Source organism: Setaria italica, chromosome II (genome assembly GCF_000263155.2).
Source record: "Setaria italica strain Yugu1 chromosome II, Setaria_italica_v2.0, whole genome shotgun sequence".
Taxonomy (NCBI): Eukaryota; Viridiplantae; Streptophyta; class Magnoliopsida; order Poales; family Poaceae; genus Setaria; species Setaria italica.
The window spans coordinates 42,336,558-42,360,206 of NC_028451.1; the positions used below are offsets into that span (position 1 = coordinate 42,336,558).

At 48.9% G+C, this 23,649-nt stretch overlaps 2 protein-coding genes across 2 annotated transcripts; both read left to right on the plus strand.

Annotated features, from left to right (window-relative positions):
- The first annotated feature begins 2,566 nt into the window (after nucleotides 1–2,566).
- LOC101781673 (cysteine-rich receptor-like protein kinase 25) lies at nucleotides 2,567–9,182 on the plus strand. The gene is made up of 7 exons (XM_004957865.2): nucleotides 2,567–3,483; nucleotides 7,025–7,129; nucleotides 7,241–7,431; nucleotides 7,579–7,789; nucleotides 7,879–8,116; nucleotides 8,231–8,381; nucleotides 8,493–9,182. Exons 1-7 carry the CDS (start codon nucleotides 2,658–2,660, stop codon nucleotides 8,805–8,807), a joined length of 2,037 nt encoding a protein of 678 aa, XP_004957922.1. The 5' UTR covers nucleotides 2,567–2,657; the 3' UTR covers nucleotides 8,808–9,182.
- A 2,694-nt stretch (nucleotides 9,183–11,876) lies between these two features.
- On the plus strand, nucleotides 11,877–20,406 carry LOC101782077. The gene is made up of 13 exons (XM_004957866.3): nucleotides 11,877–12,855; nucleotides 13,137–13,247; nucleotides 13,341–13,531; nucleotides 13,601–13,811; nucleotides 13,894–14,131; nucleotides 14,262–14,412; nucleotides 14,533–14,879; nucleotides 16,968–17,860; nucleotides 18,052–18,162; nucleotides 18,321–18,511; nucleotides 18,628–19,076; nucleotides 19,179–19,332; nucleotides 19,560–20,406. The coding sequence occupies exons 1-13, from the start codon at nucleotides 11,991–11,993 to the stop codon at nucleotides 19,929–19,931; spliced, it is 4,284 nt and encodes a 1,427-aa protein (XP_004957923.2). The 5' UTR covers nucleotides 11,877–11,990; the 3' UTR covers nucleotides 19,932–20,406.
- Nucleotides 20,407–23,649: the final 3,243 nt, after the last annotated feature.

Genomic DNA, 23,649 nt, shown 5'->3' on the forward strand with positions numbered 1-23,649 from the left:
GAGAGTTGTTTAACAATTACATCGCTAGCTAATAATCAAAATTTTAATTGAGACATTTAGAATCATATATTTATTTTTTAGATATTTATGTATAATGAACATTAAGATAATTATATTAAGATTTAGGTGTTTGTTTAGGTTATTTTAATAACAACATATGTGGGTAATTTAGATATAAATTTAGAATGGTATTTTTAGTTAATTTTTATAATAACATGCATGGGTAAAATTTTTAGGTGAAAATTATGGGGTTACTTTAAATTATTTTTATAACAGCAAAGCTGGATAATTAGATAGAAGTTTAGAAGTTTATTTATAATATTTTTATAATGATAATGGTAGGTAATTTTTTAAAATATAATACACCAATGATTATGATTATTAGAGTCTACATGATTGGTACACGGATGTTTATATTATCTTTTTTTTCCTCGCTAATGCAGAGTCTCCAATTGAAAAAAATGAGGGTACATAGCTAACAATCAAAACTATTACTTGAACTCTCTCTCTCTCTCTCTCATTTGTTAAATATGTTAACACAATACTTATATAGATATATAATTATTATCTTCATACAATTGTGATACATTTTAGTTAGTAGTTACTTTATAATATTTTCATCTACATTTATAATCTTTCTTTTTTTCACTTTGCATCGTGGATACGCACTTGAATTTGTTTAATAGACATTAAATTTGAGCTATATTTTTAACATGGAAATCTATATTCTCCTCACTTACTCTATATATTTATAAATGGATGCACATCAAGAATTTATACCTTAATTATTGTTTTCTATACAAACAATATAAGAAATAAATAGTTTAAAATTATATATTGGTGTACATTGGGGTATATTTTTAGTGAAGATGATTTAGATTCAAATTTAGGATTATCACATGTTATTTTTAATAATGACATATGTACATAATTTAGACGCAAATTTAAGGGGTTACTTTAAATATTTTGTTAATGCTAGTGGTGGGCACTTTAAATTCAAATTTAGGGGTTATTTTAAATTATTATTTTATAATGGCATAAATGGGTAACTTAGATGAAGATGAGGAGGTTATTTTATTTTATTTTATATAATGGTAGAGGTGGGTAATTTTAATATAAATTTAGGGGGTTATTTTAGGCTATTTTCATAATGGTATAGGTGGGTAATTTTTTTGAAAACATACTAGATCCAATGGCTATGATGATTGCTTTTTTGAGAGAATTTCCAAGATTTCTCTCTTTTTCTAAAATGTCCACCTAGGATTCCTATGTGGCATGATGTGGAGGCTTCAAAAGAAGCCTCCAATTAGTAATAGTAAGATAACATGGTTGTCAAAATTTCGATTCTTGTCATGTGGTTCTATAACCTTACAATCTAGTTCGAATAGCCTAATTCTATTATTGCAGACAAAGGATTTATGATTTTAGGACTGATAGTTACAATTCTACTATGATCTTACACGCATACATATGATCTAATGTGAAATCTGCCACTTTAGCAATTTTGCGCCCTACCCACCAGCAAGCCCGTGGCCGATGGGTGTTGTCTGTCACTACCACACCTCCCATCAGCCAGCGCCCACCTCGCTCTAAGCCGGCCCGATCTACATCTACTTATATTAAGCTCTTAATCCTAAACCTAGATTTTGCCATAAATTTGGTGGGCGCTCACTACTTAACTAGTAAAACTTGTAGAAAAAAGGCCTGATGTCATAAGTATTTCTAATAAAAATGGGGCTACTAATCAGATAGTCAAATTATATAACGAGTTTTAAAACAAAACAGAGGGTTTGTGCATAAAATAAAATGTTTTTGGGGGGCGCACGTTACAAGAAACCAAAATGCGAAAAGAAAGTGGTCTTCCACATGGCCAGCATCCCCACGTTGGAGCTGCCAAAGGTTCCAAATCTGGCTGATTTGTATATTTGTCTCCCGGGGATGCACGCCACCGGTGAGATGAGATGAATGTGATGCCTCTGCTAGTCTGCTACCTGCCTGCATCGTCGACCCACTCATCACCACCGGAGTCAGTGAGGCATGGCAGTTTGATTATCTGCAGGGGCAGCTGCTAAACAAAGGCCAAGTGCAGCTAATGAAACGGCAAACAAACTGTCTGTCTAGCTGAACCCAGATCTGATAAGCTACGCGCGGGCCCACCAAATCCTTTAGAAAAGCCGTGACACGTCAGAGTCACCCATCCGTCAGAGCATCGTCCATGGTGAAAATGTAATTAAGCTGCTGCATGGAAATAAAACCATCAGCAATGCAGCTACAGCCACAGGTACGGTCCAGAGAATGAGACACGAGACTGTCTCACATTTCAATTCTCATGGCCTACAATAGTCTCCATCAGCGATCGCAGCTGGTGTTCCAGGTCAACCCTCCCCAGCTTAAAATAAGCATACTGTCACTGTCACTCACTCGCAGGCTCGCAGCTAGCTTGATAAACAAGCCGTTAACCAAACCCCAACCCGTATCAGAAGTATATCTAGTATACTTAAGTTAAGTACTCATATTAAAATCTAGCTTAAGCACTTGGTTACTCCTATCCCCCGATGCCTATTAGTATAGCCAAGCGCAGCTAGTTTTTGTGTCACTCTGAGACGGCACCATTAGCGCCATCCCCCCAACGTGTCCTCTCTCACCACCTACCTGCCATGCTTGTCCCCTTGCCCCCCCTCCTCCTCCTCCTCCTCGTCGCCGCCGTCGCGTCCACGCCAGCACCGGCGGCGGGCGACGGCGGGGCCGGGGCGCTGCCAGTGATCAACCCCATATCCTGCCTCTGCAACTCCACCAGCGTCCGGCGGACATACCAGCCCGGCAGCGCCTTCGCGACCAACCTCGCCGACCTCTCCCGCGCGCTCCCGAGGAACGCCTCGGCGTCGGGCTTCTCGGCGGGGGCCTTCGGCGCCGCCGCCCCCGGTACGGCGTACGGGCTCGTGCTCTGCCGCGGGGACTTCACGGGCACCACCTGCGCGTCGTGCCTCGAGGCCGGGTTCCGCTACGCGGAGCAGAACTGCTTCTCCAGCAGCGACGTCGCGGTGTACTACGACCAGTGCCAGCTCCGGTTCTCCGACAAGGACTTCCTCGCCGGCGGCGGCAACGCGCCGGAGAGCGCCGCGACCAACATGAACAACGTGTCCCACGGGAACGTCGCCGCGTTCGACGCCCTGGTGGCGCAGCTCGTGGCCGCGGTCGCCGACAAGGCCAGCAACGCGAGCAGGAGGTACGCCACGGGGCAGGCCGGGTTCCCGCCGCAGAAGATGAACGTCTACGCCCTCGCGCAGTGCACGCCGGACCTGACGACGGCGCAGTGCCGGGGGTGCCTCGCCGGCATCATCCGCGAGATGCCCTCGTGGTTCACGGGGAGAATAGGCGGGAGGATTCTTGGGGTGCGCTGCGACATCAGGTACGAGGACACTGTCTTCATGGCCACAGGCGCCGACATGGTGAAGCTCACGCCCCTCGTGAATTCTTCCAAAGGTTAGCCCCAATTCAAACTTTCTTTTTTTTCCTTGAAATTGGTACATATTCATAAATTTGATCTAGAAAGGAATCCATTGTTTGTCTTAATAGTAGTGTTAGTTTTTTTTCTACGCATTCGTAAACTTGATAAACATTTCTATTTAGTCTTGATTGGTTTGATGCTGGTAAAATAATTTTATACTCCGCGATAGCAACTTAGTATTGCTATGCTTCAAAAAACAAGTGTCCTGCATGCTATATATGCATATGCATATGCGATTTTTTTTTGTTAATAGATGTCGATACTTTGATCGAATAATTTCTGTGTCTTTCCTGCATTATCAATGTTTCCGTGAATTGAGTTGTTTAAAGGTACTTAGTAAAAGTATTTGAATCATAAGAGCTTTTTTTTAAGAGTTTGGAAGTCATCATATGTTTTGAAACCACTACTGAATTAAATTGTACCTAATTTTTGGACACAGCCAAAATTTTACCTGCAAAATAAAACACATAAGTATGTAGCACCTTTCCTCTTGAAACCAGTTTATTCGCTGAATTGGAGTCCATTCATTTGTAGTATTTTTATGTGTCTAGAACCTTCTTGCGTTGTTTAAAAAAAATTGGATGGAAAGAAATGAAATGTAAAATTAACAAATGTATAGATGAGGAAACCATCTTTTCGCCAACATGCGTTTTTCTATAGGTCCTCATACCACATCATTGTTTTTGGGTTAGAATGCTTATTTTTTGTCATGTATGAAGTTGTCGTGTATATCTTTTGGCCAAGTAAATGAAATTTTATTCAAGTTGTACTTTTTTTCCCATCCTTTAGAAATGAACATGTAACAACGTCCGTGGTCCGTCCCTCCATTCCATCATAGATAAACCCAACCCGTCATCCCTAAGAAAAAGAAAAAAAAACAATCATGTTGCATGAAGTCCTATATAAAATACAAACACGACAATACTCTACCAAGGACAAAAATAAAGTAAGCGTATTTAGGTGAATGGGCAGCATCTTTCTCAGTATAAAACTGAATATTTATGTGCATAGAAATTCAATTGTAGGCCACTGAGATACTAGATTGTAGATATAATAAGGAAACGCTATCGAGATAGCAAGATGATAAAATATGTTGAGAATTTCAACAACACAGATACCACTGGATTTGCTGTCCGGAGCGTTGATCCATCTGGTTTCCAAGAACGACCAACATGTATACATACACAAGGAACAATCCTAATTAAACTTTTTTACTCCATTGCATGACGTACGTGTTGAGGTTGATTAAACTACAAATGCTAATATCTACTAGTTACGTCTACATTCTTATCTTAAAGTAGGGCCCGCGCGGTAGCTATGCTCTTAGACCACCCCGGCCGGTGCACACATCAGCCTACAGAAACACAAACATTGCTTGGGCAGCGAATATGACAGATTCGTGCGGCACGAGTGCGAGCTTTTATCGGTCCGGCCGGCTTCGTTGAGGTCTTTGCTGCCTTTGGAATCAAGATCAAATCAGACTTTGATCCACACGTATTTCTCCCCAATCCAAAGTTCCAAACTACTTTTCGCCTTTATTATGTCAATAAACAAATCCTAGCAGCACAAACACCCGGTAGGGGCCCTGTCCCGGCCATGCATGTTGGCAATTTTAAACTCGGGTATCTTGCCAAGCTCGCCATGTGAAGTGGTAGAAAATTTGGTGGGTTGTTTAATTTGGGGGGAAACAAAAGTAGTATATATCTCACACATCGATCTTCTCATCATCCCCATCTCGATAGATCATGTGATGCATGGTGTCATTGTTTTGCACTGGATTGGCTAGCCTTTGGCATGGGTAGCGGTGCAGTGCTGCAGTAGCCGCGTTTCCGTACGCACATAGTAGCTGGCAGCCCAACACCTACCGAGATGATCGATCGATCACTTGTTCAATCCATCGTCTCGATTTGTTAGAAATTAAGCTTAAACTCCCTGCTGCTTTGAGCCTGTGACGACGTACACGTCCTTGTGGCCGGCACAAAGCGAGGCGACCGCCGTGTCAGACTTAGGGGTTAACCTAGCTAGTAAGTCTCGCTCCTACTTGCCCCGAGCTTTTAGACGGGTTTATTCTCTTCACACGCGGCCTAGCTCACGATTAGTCGATGCCTGCCTTTTGTTTCAAAAAAGAGTCGATGCCTGCCTTTTCGCAGCGTTGGTCTGTAGCTAGCAGTGATGGGGATGGAGGGAGAGGGCGACGAGACCCCGGGAGCAGGCGGCACGTGCGGCACGAGACCGGGCGCGCTAGATTTCCGCTCGCCATGCCTGGACAGGTCGGTGTGCTCGCTGCCGTGCCGTGATCTCGGCCGCCCCCCGTTGATCAATCGGGTGTTGGTCCCTGCAGCTGCAGGCCCTAGCTCCATCTCGCAGTAGAATATTAGCAGAACTGTTTCCTGATCGATCTGGTTTTAATTTATCTCCGGTCCCGGCCACACCGGCCGGCCGGGCCGCCGCCTTTGTTCTGCGACTGGCACCGGCACCGACGTGCTACGTTGCTGTAGCTCCCAGTCGGTCTGGGTCACAGGCTCACATGCAACGACGCGTCGTCCTGAATAATGTGTGCAGACGACGCGGCCGCCTGTTTTTTTGACTCCCCCGGCCCGGCCTCGGGTCGTCCTTGGTGGCTGCGGCCTCGATCTCGACGGTCTGCCCGGTGAGCTGAGCCCCCCTACCCGATCAGCTCCGGGCGGCTTCATCATGTTCGTGCGTGCTGTGACGGAAGATTCCTCGTCGTGCGATGGCAAACGCGACCGCCTGGGTGACGTGATGCTCGCATCAGGATCAGTCGCTGCCTGTGGCCCCACACCGAGAGCGATACTGTCCCTTTGCACTGCTTGCTGCGGGCGACTACGATTGATCCGATCCATCTCTACAGTCATCCAGTGGTAGTCGCTGCCAAGCAAGTGCGTATACACATGACAGTATCCAACCAAACTTAGGCACCAATACCAAGCGATGCAGCACCGGAATAAAGTGCCTGCGCTTTTGATTCATCAATCATCATCATCTGGGTGGTGATGGATCCATGCTCGATACAAGTTGTTGTGCTTCCGATCGAGCGGTTACAAAGGCATGGTCTAATCTGTTCTGGTCTACCTGCCCAAGCCCAACCATGGCGATTGCCGACTAGTAATCCTCGCAGCTGATTTTGACCGGACCGCGTGCTTGCACTTTGCACACTGGAGGAGGAGCACAGAGAGGACGGGAATGACAGAGGATGAGAGGACTCGTGTGAACAAACTATGCATTGAAATTTATGTTTTCTAGTGGAGTGTTTTGCTGATATGGCACCATAGAAATTACCTATGGACATCATGTTGGGTCTTCGGGTTGCCTTCAGAGAGAGAGAGAGAGATCCTGGTACTGGTAGGCTGACCAGTTAACCGCCGCTACTACCTGCAGTACCTAGTTTTTTCTTTCCGTCATCTCAATTAGGAGTGCTTTTATTTGATCACCGCTAACACAGTCTGGTTCTAATGACACGACCACTCGATTAATCCGCGCGCGTAATGTTTCCAGGGAACAACACTACGCTGTGGGTCGTCGCGACCGTCGTCCCGGTGTCGCTGCTCCTGACCTGCTTCTTGGCCTGCTTCCTGTGGATCAGGAAGCGGAGGAGGAGAGGTACGTACCGAGGATTCAGTCAGCTAGCGTTACTACGCACGTGCGCTTGCGTTATTATATATGCTGTGTCACTGACGGCGTGCGTGGTTAATTTTGAACAACCATGCACAGTGACCAGCATGTCGGGGACGGTGAGCGTGCCCACCATGTCCATGGAGATGGAGCAGGTGCTCAAGCTCTGGCGGATCGAGGAGAGCGACTCCGAGTTCTCGATCTACGACTTCGACCAGATCGCCGACGCCACCGACAACTTCTCTGACGAACACAAGCTCGGCCAGGGCGGCTTCGGACCCGTTTACAAGGTATGTTTAATCTACTTTCGTCAGAAATTTCCATGCACACACGCATTCAGATAAGCCACCACATTGATCTTCAGTACTTACTATGATGCGGCTGTGGTTTGTGAAATACTAGTGTAGTAACTAGTAATAACTCTGTGCTTCGTTCAGGGCGAGCTGCCGGGAGGTTTAGAGATCGCGATCAAGCGCCTGTCGTCGTGCTCGGTGCAGGGGCTGATGGAGTTCAAGAACGAGATCCAGCTGATCGCCAAGCTGCAACACACCAACCTTGTCCGCCTGCTGGGCTGCTGCGTGCAGGCCGAGGAGAAGATGCTCATCTACGAGTACATGCACAACAGGAGCCTCGACTTCTTCATCTTCGGTACCTGACCGTCTCAACGCTTCACACCGTTCCTGCAACTACTTGGTTTCTGATGCCAAGGTATGCTGCGACCGGCTTACTACTTGCAGACGACAAGAAAGGGAAGATCCTGACCTGGGAGCGGCGGTTCCGCATCATCGACGGCGTCGCGCAGGGCCTGCTCTACCTGCACAAGCACTCGCGCCTGCGGGTCATCCACCGGGACCTCAAGGCCAGCAACATCCTCCTGGACCGCGACATGAACCCCAAGATCTCCGACTTCGGCATGGCCAGGATCTTCTGCTCCAACGTCACCGAGGCCAATACCACCAGGGTCGTCGGCACGCAGTAAGTAGTAGCCGTAGTAGTGAACTAGTGATCAAATTCAGAACTAGTAGTAGCCTTTGTTAGCTAGTGATCTTGTTACGCGACGCTGATAGCTTCTGCATTCCTTGTGGTCAGTGGTTACATCGCTCCGGAGTACGCTTCCGAGGGCCTCTTCTCCATCAAATCCGATGTGTTCAGCTTCGGCGTTTTGCTCCTCGAGATCATCACCGGGAAGAGGACTGCCGGGTTCTACCAGTACGGCAAATTCTTCAATCTCACAGGATATGTAAGTACAGTTCAGCGCCTAGCTCTCACCTGCAACGAGAATTCAGAGTTCAGCAACTAACCTGCTGTCAGAGCACTGAAGAAATGTTCATTATCTGAATTGCTCCTGCAGGCCTACCAGCTGTGGCAGGACGGGAGATGGCACGAGCTGGTGGACCCGGCGCTGGGCGACGACCTGCCGGTGCCGGAGGTGATGAAGTGCCTGCAGGTGGCGCTGCTGTGCGTGCAGGACAGCGCCGACGACCGGCCCAACATGTCGGAGGTGGTGGCGATGCTGGGCAGCGAGGGGATCACTATGCCGGAGCCCCGGCAGCCGGCCTACTACAACGTCCGGATCAGCAACCTCACCGTGTCGTCGGGCTCCTTCGGCGAGTCTTCGTGCAGGATCAGCAGCATCACCCTGACGGATCACGAGGAAGGCAGGTAGTAGCAGTAGGAACACATGCATTGCATCTTCTCGGCGTTTCAGTTGTTCTAGGTCGGTAACTGTACAGGACTGTTAGTTATATGATGAGAAATTCAGAATTCAGGGACATGGAAAGGCAGAAAGGATCAGGATATAGGTTAACATAGTTGATGCAAGATCTGACCATGCCCATAAACGTGTTAACGAACCCTTTAATTTCTTCTTGACCAGCTCCAGCAATTTTGGTCCATTTTGGAGTGACTTCAGTGGTTAGCTGATATGTAAACTTGCGATGTTTGTATTTGTACACTTTAAAATGTGACTGTAGCTGTACACGTGTAAGTCCTTACAGTGCTACTCTTATAGGATGGAATTAATACTCTGAATCTCTGTACATATTCTGAACCTCTGAATAACGGTGTTTTTCTAACTGTCTGAATAACAGTGTTGATTATGGCTTGTGGGCTAGTGGCCATAGATCATGGGCCGTAAGCCTGCCCTAACCACTGGCCTTATGTGAACAGACGGACGAACCACGGGCGGCCTACTGTGGGGCCCATCACGGCCTTAGCTGCTGCTTTGGGAGTTGGGACTTTTATTGGGAGTGGACCGTCTTCTTTCCCTCCCGCCGGTGCGATGTCACTCCCAAAGTCGTGTGTGAAAAGTCATGAGAGATGTCATGGTGCGGTCAAAAGATCGGGGGTGCTTGATGGGCCCATCAAAGTTCACATGACGAGCCCATATAATGATCCATCAGTGCCCAGGACTGCCTGTATTATAACGATCGAAAAAAAGCGGGGACTGCTGGGCCGTTCTTCCGAGAACCTGTACTCCTACACGAGCTAAAATCTTATTAGGAGACATAAGTATTTCAAGTTCATCCACATGTTTAAATTTATATTTATGGAGGTTTTTTTATAGATGGATAAATTTTATAGACGCTATGTTGATTTCGTTTAGGCCTGGATCCCTTTATTTTGAAAGAATTGGAATCTACTTAATAGGTTAATTTATCTTGGAACGTGGTATTCCACAACTTTCCAAAGTTTAGATTTTAAATTCATAGGGTGGGAGATGGAAATTGATTCTGTAGATTATGATTATTAGAATGTAATTCAATTCTTATAGCACGCTATTCGACTCGCTTCCATGTAGTAGAAGTGCAGCACATAAGTATCTCTCTCATATGGCCAACAATAATATACAAATATATTCCACATACAATTATATTAGATTAATTAATTTGTGTCTAAATTATAATTATTTGAATGGAATTCAATTCCAAGGATCTAAACGGGGCCTTAGTCAATTTAGACATGCGTTGGGATTTACTTATATATGCGTACATCCATATCGGTGGTGCGAGTCAGCTTGTACGTCCGAACCATGTTTCTAAAAAAAATTGAGAGTGCGGCTTGCCACTGGGTATTCATACCCTCCTCCAAAGCTACACCCACTTTAAATGGGGAAGTTATGAGTAGAAAATTATAAATCCATTAGAAATGGAGAAGGTGGTGTATTGAATATGGATGGAATTGGGGAGGGTAAGGAGATACAAGAATAGGTTTTCCCGTACCCTCCCGGGGCAGGTCCAGTGTGGCGCTTACTTAGTTGGCATCATGTATCAAGTATCATCTTCTGGCATCTGCACCTATTTTATGGCCGTGTCCCGCCTCAACTCACGTCAGCTGTGGTCAACCATTAATGTTTGCATCGTTTTTTAAGCTCAAGGCCACTTTTCGCAATTTTTTTTGATAAGGTCTAGTTTTTGCAATTATTTTGGTCAGCGAAGGACACTATCATATAACATTATCTTCCGGGGTTTTTTTTTCCTCGCACCCTACACCGGATCCTACCTGGCAAGCACGAGCAATTTGACTATTCCCTTTCCTTGCACAGTGCCCAGCATCAGCACTGTACTAGAGCGGGCGCAACACAAGTCAACTACTCAATGGTGTACACACGTGCTGCTACATCCTTCATTTTAAATTGTACTTTACCCTAGATTTCAAACTTATCTAACTTTGATAAATGAGTTCTTTTTTTTTATTTGACAGAACCCCAACAATTCCCCCCCTCTCCGGTGGACCGTGGCCATGGTCATCGACCGCACGGCGGACTGATGCTAACATCTCACCACTGGAAACGGCTCCGGTTCGCGAAGCTCCCCGCGTTCCCACACACGGATTACGCTCCTGCAGATAACTGCTATTACTCCCTGTCTCCCTGCAAATGCATCATCGTCACGCTCTCAATCAGCTTGGGGATTACGAACGGGCACAGTATCCGTACAAGCCGGCCGGCACGTGCGGCCGCTTTCGTCGAGCTGGTGGTACCTACGGCTAACCGTTAACGGTACAATCGTAGCATACACTAGCACTTGTACGCCCCGGCTTTGCTCTGTTTCTGCAGCACTAGTCATGGTGTCCCAATCGCTCCCTTGCACAGCGCTGTCGCGTCCGCGCACGCGGACATGTACACGGCAGCCTTGGCGTGCGGAGCCGCCGGTTGTGGAGCACTGAAACTTCGCCGTGTCCGCGTCCAGCTCCAGCAGCAGGATTCAACTTCTTTTTTCGTCTCCACGGCGAGCCAGGCAGTCGTCAAACACGGCAGACAAATCAGCCTGATGACTGGCCAACAACCCCGGCATATACGACCGCACGAGCACCCTTACTCAAAGCAAACACAAATTCTATTCCGTTGTGCTCCATCCAGTCGTCGGCCAACTAGGATATTTAGATCCATGAACTAATTTAATTTTTAGTTCGAATTACATCGGAGGTTTGAATACCAATTAGAAGAACTGAATGTGAACTAATTATAAAACTAATTACATAAGCTGTGGCCAATTCGTGAGACGAATCTATTAAGCCTAATTAATTCATGATTTGCACATATTTACTGCAGCATCACATAGTCAAATCATGAACTAATTAAACTTAATAGATCGCAAATTAGCATAATTAATTTTATAATTAACTTATATTTAATATTTCTAATTAGTATATTTAATGTGACAGGGACTAAACTAGCCGTAACCAAACACCCTTCAATCCCTACTATTCCCCCCGCGCCTTTGACCTCGTCTTCACCGCATAATCCCCTTGCTTACGCACGAGCAGCAATTGAAAACTGCCACCGGCTATCCTCCCTTTCTCCCCTGCTTTCCCATCGCGAAAGCAAGAGCTCGCTCGCTCGATCGGCATGGCCGCCGCCGTCCTCCCCAGCCGCCTCCTTTTTCTCCTCCTCCTCCTGTCCTCGCCCTCACTCTTCCTCGCCGCGGCGCAGTACGCGGAGTACTCGTGCAATGGCACCGCGGGCAACTTCACCTCCGGCAGCGCCTTCGCCGCCAGCCTGGACCGCCTCATCGCGGAGCTCCCCGGGAACGCCTCCTCCTCCCCGTCCCTCTTCGCTTCGGCCACCGTCGGCGGCGGCTCCGCCCCGGACATGGCGTACGGCCTCGCGCTCTGCCGCGGCGACGTAACGGACCGGCGCGCCTGCTCGTCCTGCCTCGCCGACGCCTTCTCCAGCCTGCGCCGCCTCTGCGGCGCCGACCGCGACGCCACCTTCTACGCCGACCTGTGCACGGCGCGGTACTCCGGCGCCGACTTCCTCTCCCGCGGCGGCGCCGGCGAAGTCGACAACTCGCCGGTGATCAACGGCATGGACTTCAACGCGTCGACGTACCCCGGGTGGGACGCCCGGAACGCCACGAGCCGGAGCTTCTTCCTGTCCCTGGTCGGCACGCTGTTCGGGGAGATGGCCATGTACGGCGCCTACAACTCGTCCCGCCGCCTCGCCAGCGCCGTCATGTTCATCAACGCGCAGCTGCCCACCGTGTACGGCTTCGCCCAGTGCACGCCGGACCTCGCGCCGGCCCAGTGCTGGCACTGCTTCCAGGGCGTCGCCGATCTCAACCGCCAGTGGTACGACGGCCGCGAGGGGGGGCGGATCTCCGGCGTGCGGTGCAGCTTCCGGTACGAGGGGTACAAGTTCTACCAGGGCAGGCCGGACGTCAGGATCGGAGGACAGCACGGCGATGAGTCCTCGCCCAATGGATCAACCAATGGTAAAGCCGCAACCTTCAATTTTCTTTCTTTATTGTTGTACCATTCGGCGACGAACAATACGACTGCTTATGTCAATTGTCGCATGCAAGCATACATTTTTCTGTCTCCAACTTGTAATTCCAAACACATTATGTTAGTGTTACTAGTGTATCATTTATCTACATGTTTTTGTTTGTTCTTCAGTTGTAGAGTACTAATAAGTTGCAACCACTTCAATTAGTAGTGTGTGTTGTCACTAAATTATGGCTGCTTATTTTTTTTCTTACAAACAATAATGTAGGAAGCAGCCACAAAAAGGTCTTAATCATCGCCCTCGTCGTATCAATCACGGTTGTCTGCGGCTTGCTGCTTGCAGGCCTCCTGATAATCAGAACACAAAGAAACAGAGCCGGTAAGAAAACGACAGGCACTACAGTTCTTGTGTATATTTCATCAGCAATTAAAAACCGGTGAACTAACGAGCTGCAAACCTGCAATGATTCAGGAAAGACGAGGCTGCCGATGCAGGCTCATTCCCGGAACAGCTCCAAGACGGAGGAGGCGCTGAAGCTGTGGCGGATCGAGGAGAGCGGCTCGGAGTTCACGCTCTACGACTTCTCCGAGCTGGCCGCCGCCACCGGGGGCTTCTCCGACGAGAACCGGCTCGGCAAAGGCGGCTTCGGACCCGTCTACAAGGTGAGCTGGCGTTTCGTACCAGGTCTGAAGAGTGCCATGCAGCCATGACTGACTCTGACTCTGCTCCAGGGCAAGCTCGCGGACGGTTCGGAGATCGCGGTGAAACGGCTGGCGGCGCATTCCGGGCAGGGGCTGGAGGAGTTCAAGAACGAGATCCAGCTGATCGCCAAGCTGCAGCACACCAACCTGGTGCGCCTTGTCGGTTGCTGCGTCCAGGACGAGGAGAAGATGCTCGTCTACGAGTTCATGCCCAACCGCAGCCTCGATTGCTTCATCTTCGGTACCATTCTCACATTCGTTTTCAGTGATCCCAGTTGACCGATTTTAGCTAATTCTGATATTGTCTCCGCGCGAATATGCAGATCAGCAACGGGGTCCATTACTGGATTGGAAGAAACGGCTACACATAATTGAGGGCATTGCGCAAGGGCTGCTATATTTGCACAAGCACTCACGGGTGCGTATAATCCATCGGGATTTGAAAGCTAGCAACATTTTGCTAGACAAGGAGTTGAACCCCAAGATCTCGGACTTCGGCATTGCTAGGATCTTCGGCTCCAACATGACTGAAGCCAACACCAACAGAGTCGTCGGAACATAGTAAGAGTACATGACAATACTGATGATGAGCTTAATTACTTACGTGTAACTATAATTTTCCGAAATGTCCATTTCACTTGTAGTGCTTCTTTGTTACTATAGTTGACATTAGCTTCCGGTGCTTATATAGTGGCTACATGTCTCCCGAGTACGCTTCCGAGGGCATCTTCTCGATCAAATCCGACGTGTACAGCTTCGGCGTGTTGCTACTCGAGATCGTCAGCGGCAAGAGGAACAGCAGCCACCATCAGTACGGCGACTTCATCAACCTGCTCGGATACGTGAGTGTTAACTGTTGGCAAAAATACAACATTGCTGATGACAAAACGGGCGCACGCGTGTAGCCTGAAAACGCCTTGTCAAAGTGCCGTTTTTGACGATGGATGATCGATCATCTGCAGGCGTGGCAGCTGTGGAGGGAAGGTCGGGCGTTCGAGCTGATCGACCCGACGCTGGGCGAGTGCGGCGAGGTGGCGACCATCATGCGGTGCGTCAAGGTGGCGCTGCTGTGCGTGCAGGACAGCGCCGCCGACCGGCCCACCATGGCGGACGTCACGGCGATGCTCGCCGCCGGCTGCGACGGCGGCGGCTCGTCGTCGCTGCCGGACCCGAAGCGGCCGCCGCACTTCTCGCTCAGGGTGAGCAGCAGCGAGGACGGGTCGGAGGCCGGCCGGACGCGGTCGTCGTCGCACGCCACCACGTCGTGCAGCACCAACGACCTCACCGTCACCACCATCCAAGAGGGCCGGTGATGCCCGGCTGACAACGACGTCTTGGTCGTCCATACACCATTGTGCTGCATATACATCTTCAGGTGATGGAACGGAGCAGTGTGGACGAAGTGGTTTAGGGAAAGAAAATGACACAAGAAAGAGCTGTGTAATGAGTAGTAGATGAGGCGTTTTCTTTCGTTTGTAGCTGTTAGACCGCGACGTGTCACGTGGCAATTGTACATACGCGCACCGCGGTGCAGGCGGATGCTAGAATTGATGATGGGCAAGGGTCGCGGTCGTGGCAGCCCTGCTTTGACGGCGAAAAGTTGGATAGACGCGGGACCGGGTTTATTTAGGTCAATTTTTTATTGCACAGTTATCAATATTGAAAACTAGGTACATTAAGTGTCATGGGATGAAACTTCTCTCACAAATGATGAAACCTCTCATTCTCTCTCCTCATAAATACCCTTCCAAGTCTGTAAAATTGGTGAGAAAATTAATGCTCATAAAACTCTCCATAAAACTCCTACTGAGACTGACCTCAGAAAGGTTCGCTCTGCCAGTTTCTGCCCAGTCACTCGGAGAAAACATTTCCCTAATGATCTGGACCGTTGAGTATTTGTCACGCATTAGGTGAATCGTGTGGTGCCGACAATTCAGGCGTGAAATACTTCCTCCGTCTCAAATTACTATTCGTTTTGACTTTTCTAGATTCATATCTTTTGCTATGCACCTAGATATATACTATGTCTAAATGCATAGCAAAAATCGTGTACATGGAAAAGTCAAAACGAATAGTAATTTGGAACGGAGGGAATAAACAATAAGAAAAATCTTAAATTATTTTGAGTTTCACTTTTTTCATAAAAAGGAAAATAAACTCGCCCGTCCAGCAATATATAGCTAATTTTAGACTCATCCAAAGTTAAACTATTTAAAGTTTGATCAAAATTACCATGAAATTAATTTCGTATCTATAACCAAAATAAGCATTCCATAAAAATATATTTCATGATTAATTTGATGATATTAATTTGTTTCCACATATATTGGCATATTCTCATTCAAAATTTGTCAAACATGAGATAATTTGACTTAAGTAGCTATATATTTGGGATATGAGAAGAATGTGGTATTTATATTATGGAAAATTTGAAAACAAAACTATCATGTGAAAACACCTTGATATTGGTTGGAAATTGATAAAAGAAAATCTGTCATGTGCTAATGTGTTGTGGGTGGGGTGCGCAAAGTCATTCATGGTCGATACAAACTTGTCTACTTGATGGTGGTGACACAATGGGATAGTGTGATAGTGATAGAGCGACAATGCTTCGTGCAATGGTATAGATCCGCACTAGATCAATTGTACGGGATGCTGGAGATTCAACTCTTAGAAGGGAATGGAACTGGACCGTGTAGCCATCTACCTCGCTGCCAATTTGATCGAGAGGAGTAGCCGCCGTGGTTGCTCCGATCGGTGTGGTCAAGAGGGCCATGTGGTACATGAGGTCAGGCGAAGAGGACGGTGTGCTATGATGCCTAAGGGTCCACCCCTTTTGTGGATGGTAGAGTTTATATGTCTAGGCAGCATGCATTATGTTGAGAGGGAGTCTAGCAATGTTGTGCACATGTAGAGTCACGACTCATGAGCAACTTGTGGGCTGGTGGTCGTGTTTGGCGCACAACCTGAACGAGCAGCACAGAGAAGGGCGCCAAGCACATGGACGATGAGTGCAAGGGTCAAAAAGGGATGTGGAGTACAAGCACATTGACAGCGGCGTTGACACGCAAGAGGAAGGGTGCGGATCTAACAATCTCAGCAACAAGGTTGATGATTTGTCCGTGATGTCGTTTCAGGGATCGTGGCAACAGTGTTGGCGATTTGCATTGCTTGCCAAGTGTCGGGTGGCATCACGCATAGGGAAGGAAGGAAGTGTTGGTGATGGTGCCGGATCGAGACCTAATTGTCAACGTGACACATCCAGCTCAGCTGCCGTTACAACAAACAATTTCTATTTTGCCATCTGTTAAGTTGTCAGCCAAATTAAACACCATCCGCCGCCCCTTGACTTGTGTGGGAAAGCGCCGAGCACCCACTGACGCCAGAGCAACAAATGACGAACTGCTACCGCTGATCCTCTTTGTTCCCATCCTTCCACAACGGAAAGACTAGAGCTCGACATGGTGGTCCCACCCTCCCTCCTCCTATCCTCTGCGCTCCTTCTCGCCGGCGCCGCCGCGTACTCGGAGTACTCGTGCAATGGCACCACGGGCAACTTCACGTCCGGCAGCGCCTTCTCCGCCAACCTGGAACGCCTCGTCGCGGCGCTGCCCGCCAACGCCTCCTCCTCCCCGTCGCTCTTCGCCTCGGCGACCGTCGGCGCCGCCCCGGACACGGCGTACGGCCTCGCGCTCTGCCGCGGCGACGTCACGGACCCCCGGGTCTGCTCGGCGTGCCTCGCCGACGCCTTCTCCAGGCTGCGCCGCCTCTGCCGCGCGGACAGGGACGCCACCTTCTACGCCGACCTCTGCACGGCGCGGTACTCCGGCGGCGACTTCCTGGCGCGGCCCGGCGACAACTCGCCGGTGATCAACGCGCTCGACGTGAACGCGTCGACCTACTACGGGTGGGACGCCCGGAACGCGACGAGCCGGACGCTGTTCCTGTCGCTGGTGGGCACGCTGTTCGGGGAGATGGCCATGTACGCCGCCTACAACTCCTCGGCGGCGCGCATGTTCGCCAGCGCTGCCATGTACGTCAACCCGCAGCTGCCGACGGTGTACGGCTTCGTGCAGTGCACACCGGACCTCTCGAGGGGCCAGTGCTGGGACTGCTTCCAGGACCTGCAGAACCTGAACCGGCGGTGGTACGACGGCCGCGAGGGCGGGCGCATCCTCGGCGTCCGCTGCAGCTTCCGGTACGAGGCCTACCATTTCTTCGCCGGCATGCCGGAGGTCAGGATCGGCCTGGAGGGCGACCCTTCTACTTCATCAACTCCGCGAAGTAATGGTAATCACCAAAAATAAACTTTCTCTATGTTTTCTCTCTTTATCTCCTCTCTTTGAACCTATAAAAAACATATTACTGCTTATGTTACGTACATGTTTCTAAAAGTTGTAATGTCAAAGAATATTATGCCGTCAGTAGTGTGTTGTACATTTTCAAGTCTGTTCTTTTTATTTTTTGAGTGGATGATGCAGGAAGCAACCACAAGAAGGTCGTAATTGTCGCCCTCATCGTATCAATCACGGCGTTCTGCGCAATACTGGCTGCCGGCCTTTTCATAATCAGAACACATAGGCAACGAGCCGGTAAGCAGACAGTGACCACTGCAAGAAAAAGAATATACTTTCTCTGCACTGCCATGACTATTGGGGAATGGGGTTCTGTGCAACGATCCAAATCGTTGCATTGGGGGTCAAATTTTGGAACAGATGATCAAGTAGCTGATCGAAAAACTAAAATGCAGAGAAGAGGAAGCAGCAGCTGCAGGCACAGTCCCGGAACAGCTCCGCGACAGAGGAGGCGCTGAAGCTGTGGCGGGTCGAGGAGAGCAGCACGGAGTTCACGCTCTACGACTTCGCCGAGCTGGCCGCCGCGACGGGCGACTTCTCCGACGAGAACCTGCTCGGCAGAGGAGGCTTCGGCCCAGTCTACAAGGCGAGTTTTGGACACGTCCTGTGTTTTCTGGCGTCACACGTTCGAGTGCTTCGTTAAGCTGAGCTGAGCAGCCATGGCTGACTCTGTTCTTGGCGTGTCAATAATTCATCCTACAGGGGAAGCTTGCGGACGGCACCGAGATCGCGGTGAAGCGTCTGGCGGCGCATTCGGGTCAGGGGCTGGAGGAGTTCAAGAACGAGATCCAGTTGATCGCCAAGCTGCAGCACACCAACCTTGTCCGCCTCGTCGGCTGCTGCGTCCAGGACGAGGAGAAGCTGCTCGTCTACGAGTACATGCGCAACCGCAGCCTCGACTGCTTCATCTTCGACCAGCAGCGGGGGACGTTGCTGGACTGGGAGAAACGGCGGCGCATAATCGAGGGGATCGCGCAGGGGCTTCTCTACCTGCACAAGCACTCCCGGGTGCGCATCATCCACCGTGATCTCAAGGCCAGTAACATTTTGCTGGACAAGGACCTGAACCCCAAGATCTCCGACTTCGGCATGGCCAGGATCTTCGGCTCCAACATGACGGAGGCCAACACCAAAAGGGTTGTCGGCACATAGTAAGACTACATAGTAGCAAAACTTTCTGTTCTTTGTGCTATTGGCAAAAATGTTAGTGTCGTTGTGACATGCATTTTCTTTTCTTTGTACTACTGTTCCAGTGGCTACATGGCTCCTGAGTATGCTTCGGAGGGCATCTTCTCGGTGAAATCCGACGTGTACAGCTTCGGCGTGCTACTACTCGAAATCGTCAGCGGCAAGAGGAACAGCGGCCACCACCGCCACTACGGCGACTTCGTCAACCTGCTCGGATACGTAAGTTGCCGCCACTATACAGCAGTGAGACGAAACACAACCACCATTAACTTGTCGTTTTGCTTTCGCATACACTATTCGCAGCTTATCCGCTGCCATTAGGTCAATGATTTCACATCTGATAGTGTTTTGGATCACAACTATACAATAGTAAACGCCATTCACATCAGCAGCTAACACTGCAAATCGTATTAAAAGTGGCGCGTTGAATTGATGAACTGTCACAGGCATGGCAGCTGTGGAAGGACGGGAGGGTGTACGAGCTGATCGACCCGACGCTGGGCGAGCGCGGCGACGCGGCGGCCATCGCGCGGTGCGTCAGGGTGGCGCTGCTGTGCGTGCAGGACAGCGCCGCGGACCGGCCGACCATGGCGGACGTGACGGCGATGCTGGCCGCCGCCGGCAGCAGCGACGGCGGCGCGTCCGGGCCCCTCCCGGACCCGAGGCAGCCACCGCACTTCTCGCTCAGGGTGGTCGCCGCCGGCAGCGACGAGGACGGCGGCGGGTCGGGGATGCGGACGCAGACGCACGGCGGCACCACGTCGTGCTTCAGCACCAACGACCTCACCATCAGCTCCTGCATCCAGGAGGGAAGATGAGATGACTTCGATCTCTAGCAGAAACATCTTTTATTTGGTGATGGGGATCGATCGATCTGCGTGTGAGGGTGTTAGACACGATGGGTTGGCGGTTGTCCGTTGGGGATGAGACGGGACGTGTTCTTGAGAGTACGTACGTCTGTTGCTGTGAGACCGTGACATGTCACATGGCGATTGTTCTACGTACGTGTGATTGCGCACCGCTGTACACACAAATGCTAGCATTGATTAGGGACATGTTGCGGTACTGCTGCTTTGACGGTGAAGAGTCGGTGATCTGTGGTCGGCCGGGTTCATTCAAAAGGGGTCGCTTTCGGAATCGGGGTCGTTGAGTTGGCCGACCTAGCACTTGGCAGTTGGCACGTAGGATACAGGAGCGTTGTTGGGTGACTCTGTGTGCCGCTGACAATTCTAGCCGTTTCAAGTTGCAGCAGGTTGTTTCACTTTTCTATAATATACAATTTTTGTTATACAATCTGAATATGCTTGCATGCATGCGGTCAGATCGAGGACCCATAGCACGACACAGGACATAATATTCGTAACTACAGTACTGAGGGTAGGGCGAAAAATTAGTCTATCTCATTCCAATATGAAAAAAGAACAAAATTCTCAAAGATCATGCTGAGGGCTACAGAGGCTATGCATGGGCCACTGGGCCTCTTCTGGTGGGCTCTTTTCCAATCAGCGACAGTTGTGCTTAGTGCGGCCAAACCCGGCCGTAGCACTTGAACATTCAATAGGAATAACAGTTCTAGAAAAATGCTCAAAGGCAAGTATTACTATCTGCTTGCTTTTAATATTGGAATATTTTTCATATTAATCTAGGTTAGTCAGCTCCTATAGGCCTATAATTACTCCACGTGTTCTTTAGAGCATATAGAAAAGGGGAGGGTGATTGGTAGGTTACCTAGTTGATCTCTACAACATCGTTGTAGCTCTGTAGGTTGGTGAGATAAAGATGGTGATGCCGTCCAGCTATTTGGAGAGGATGATCCTTCGTTGATTTGCCGTCAAATGCCGTCCGCAGTGAGCAAGCTTTTAGATGGATTCTATGGAACGTGGATTGGATTGGTTGTGTTCTCTTTAATAGGCGTGTGAGAATGGAAGAGATTTAGATTTAGATAGATATTTTTTCTATTTGTTGGTTTAGAGATAGACATATTTTTTTTAAAAAAGAAATTGCAATACATGTCTACGTGTCATCGCTAGGGACTATGCACGCACATATCTAGTTTGTTAGTTGTATTAGCTAAAGATCCTTTTAGGATAGATATGATTTAGAATCAACTAACTGAATCTGTTTCAATGAATCCACACGCATGTCATCTTACTATCTGCTTGCTTCGCTGGTCGCATTGGCAGGAGCTAGCAGCACGGTGTCTAAAAAAAATTGTTTCAATGAATCCACACGCATGTCATCTTACTATCTGCTTGCTTTGCTGGTCGCATTGGCAGGAGCTAGCAGCACGGTGTCTAAAAAAAATATATGTAACTGACTGCAAAAAAAATCTTATTGTTATTATTTTTTTGTTTTTTTTAGAATTTCTAGGATTAATGTCCACATAGGATTCCTATGTGACTTCATGTGGAGGCTTCTATGAGTTTTCTCTTTTTTTTAAGCGTACACCTAGGATTCCTAGGTGGCTTCATGTGGAAGCTTTAAAAGAAGCCTCCAATTAGTAATAGTAAGATAAGATACCTGAGTTATCTGGTACAACTGTGGATAAGGCTGAAGGGTACAGGTCTGATTTTGTTCTCTTCTAGCTAGACACCAAAATTATGCATGATATTTTGTTAGAACTTGTAGTTGTATCTAGCCCCTGTGGTCACATATTTTGTTGAGGTCTGATTTTTTTTTGAACGAACGGGCACGAGAAGGTGCCTATTTCATTGATAGAGCAGGAAAGTACAGGAAAAAACAGGAAAGCCTTAAGGGACTGCTCGCGTGATAGAAGTAACGCTAAATCTTTGGCCCCCGCCAAGAGCCAAGCTGAGGCCTCATCCTTAATTTTCGCCATCAGAGTTGTTGGTGAGGTCTCGTGCCTGTTGAAAATACGTGCATTCTGTTCTTTCCAAACTTCCCACATGATTAAAAGGGTGAGGCTTCTTAGGGCCTTACGTGATGAGTCCGGTGTTGTGGTGATAAAAGTCCACCACTCCAGAGCGTTGGATGAAGGTCGCCATGCATTAGGCCGTAGATTTGGCTGCGCCAGCCATGTCGCCGTTTGATCCCAGATTCTCCTTGTGTATCTGCACTCGGCTAATAAGTGGTGTCCAGTCTCCATAGTGGATCTGCACAGAGCGCAAGTGGCGTTGTGGGGCCAGCCGCGCTTGGCCAATCGATCAGCTGACCAAACTCGGTTTTGTGTAATTAGCCACGCGAAGAATTTGCACTTTGGCGGCGCCCATGATTTCCAGATGGAAGATATGTTGGGTGTTTCGGTGCAATCCAGGAATTGTGCTCTATATGCCGAGGCCGTTGTATACATTCCGAATTTTATCAGCTTCCAGGTAATAGTGTCCGCCTCCCCTGATCTGAGTTCCGTACCATTGATCATGTGCCATAAGCGGGCAAACGACGCCAGGTGAGAAGCGTGTTACTGTCACGTAACATTACCAGTTATTATTACTGATGGCATCATGGACGCTCCTGTTCTTTCTGCGTGAAATGGCGTAAAGGAGTGGGGCGATGTCCTTAGGGCGCTGGCCATGTAGCCATCCAGATGCCCAGAAACTGTTTTTTTTGCTGTCGCCCAGGTTGATAGACGTGCATGCAGCAAACAGTTGCCTGTCAGTCTCGTCGCATGGGGTTTCCGTGTTGTTCCAGGGTTTTTCCGGTGACACCCATTCATGCCAAAGCCACCTCATCCGGAGGGCTCGTGCGAATTTCTCTAGGTCCGGGATGCCCAGGCCCTCGTATTGTTTTAGTAAGCAGGTTTTTGTCCAATTTACTTTACATTTACCCCCAGATAGTTGTTGGTCTCCTGCCCATAGGAATTTTTTTCGGATTTTGTCTATGTCGTGGAGTACTTCTTTGCTTGGTTTTAGAGCTGTAAAGAAATATACTGGTTGCGCTGAGAGGACCGACTTTGTGAGGGTTATTCGTCCTGCCTGTGTTAGGTGACGTCCCGTCCATGTTGATAGTTTACCTGCCACTTTATCTATGAGTGGTTGGAAGTCAATTTTCCTGAGGCGCCTTATTGTTAATGGAAGGCCAAGGTAGCGTATTGGGAAGTTTGTTCTTTTCGCCGGCAAATCGTTAAGTAAACGGTCCAGGTCGATGGTATGACAGCTGATGGGCGCAATCTGCGTCTTGTGCAGGTTCGTGCGTAGTCCTGTGGCTTCCTCGAATTGTTGCAGGATGCATGCCAAGTTGGAGATGTCTTTACGTGTGGGCTTAATGAAAATCGCCGCATCGTCGGCGTACAGGGATGCTGTGAATCGTGCTGCTCGTCCTCCTAGCTTGGCGAGTAGGCCCCTCTGGGTTGCTTGAGCAATAATGTGCTGTAATGGGTCGATGGCTAGAACAAAAAGGAGGGGTGAAAGCGGGTCGCCCTGTCTGAGGCCTCGTCCATGGTGAATCGGTGGCAAAGGCGTGCCGTTCAGTAGCACTTTTGACGTTGAGGTGGCAAGGAGGGTGTGACGACCGGCCCCAAATCTTTCATGTTAATCTTATCCTAGCCCCTGATCATCTGTCTCGTTGCCGCGCCTGAGT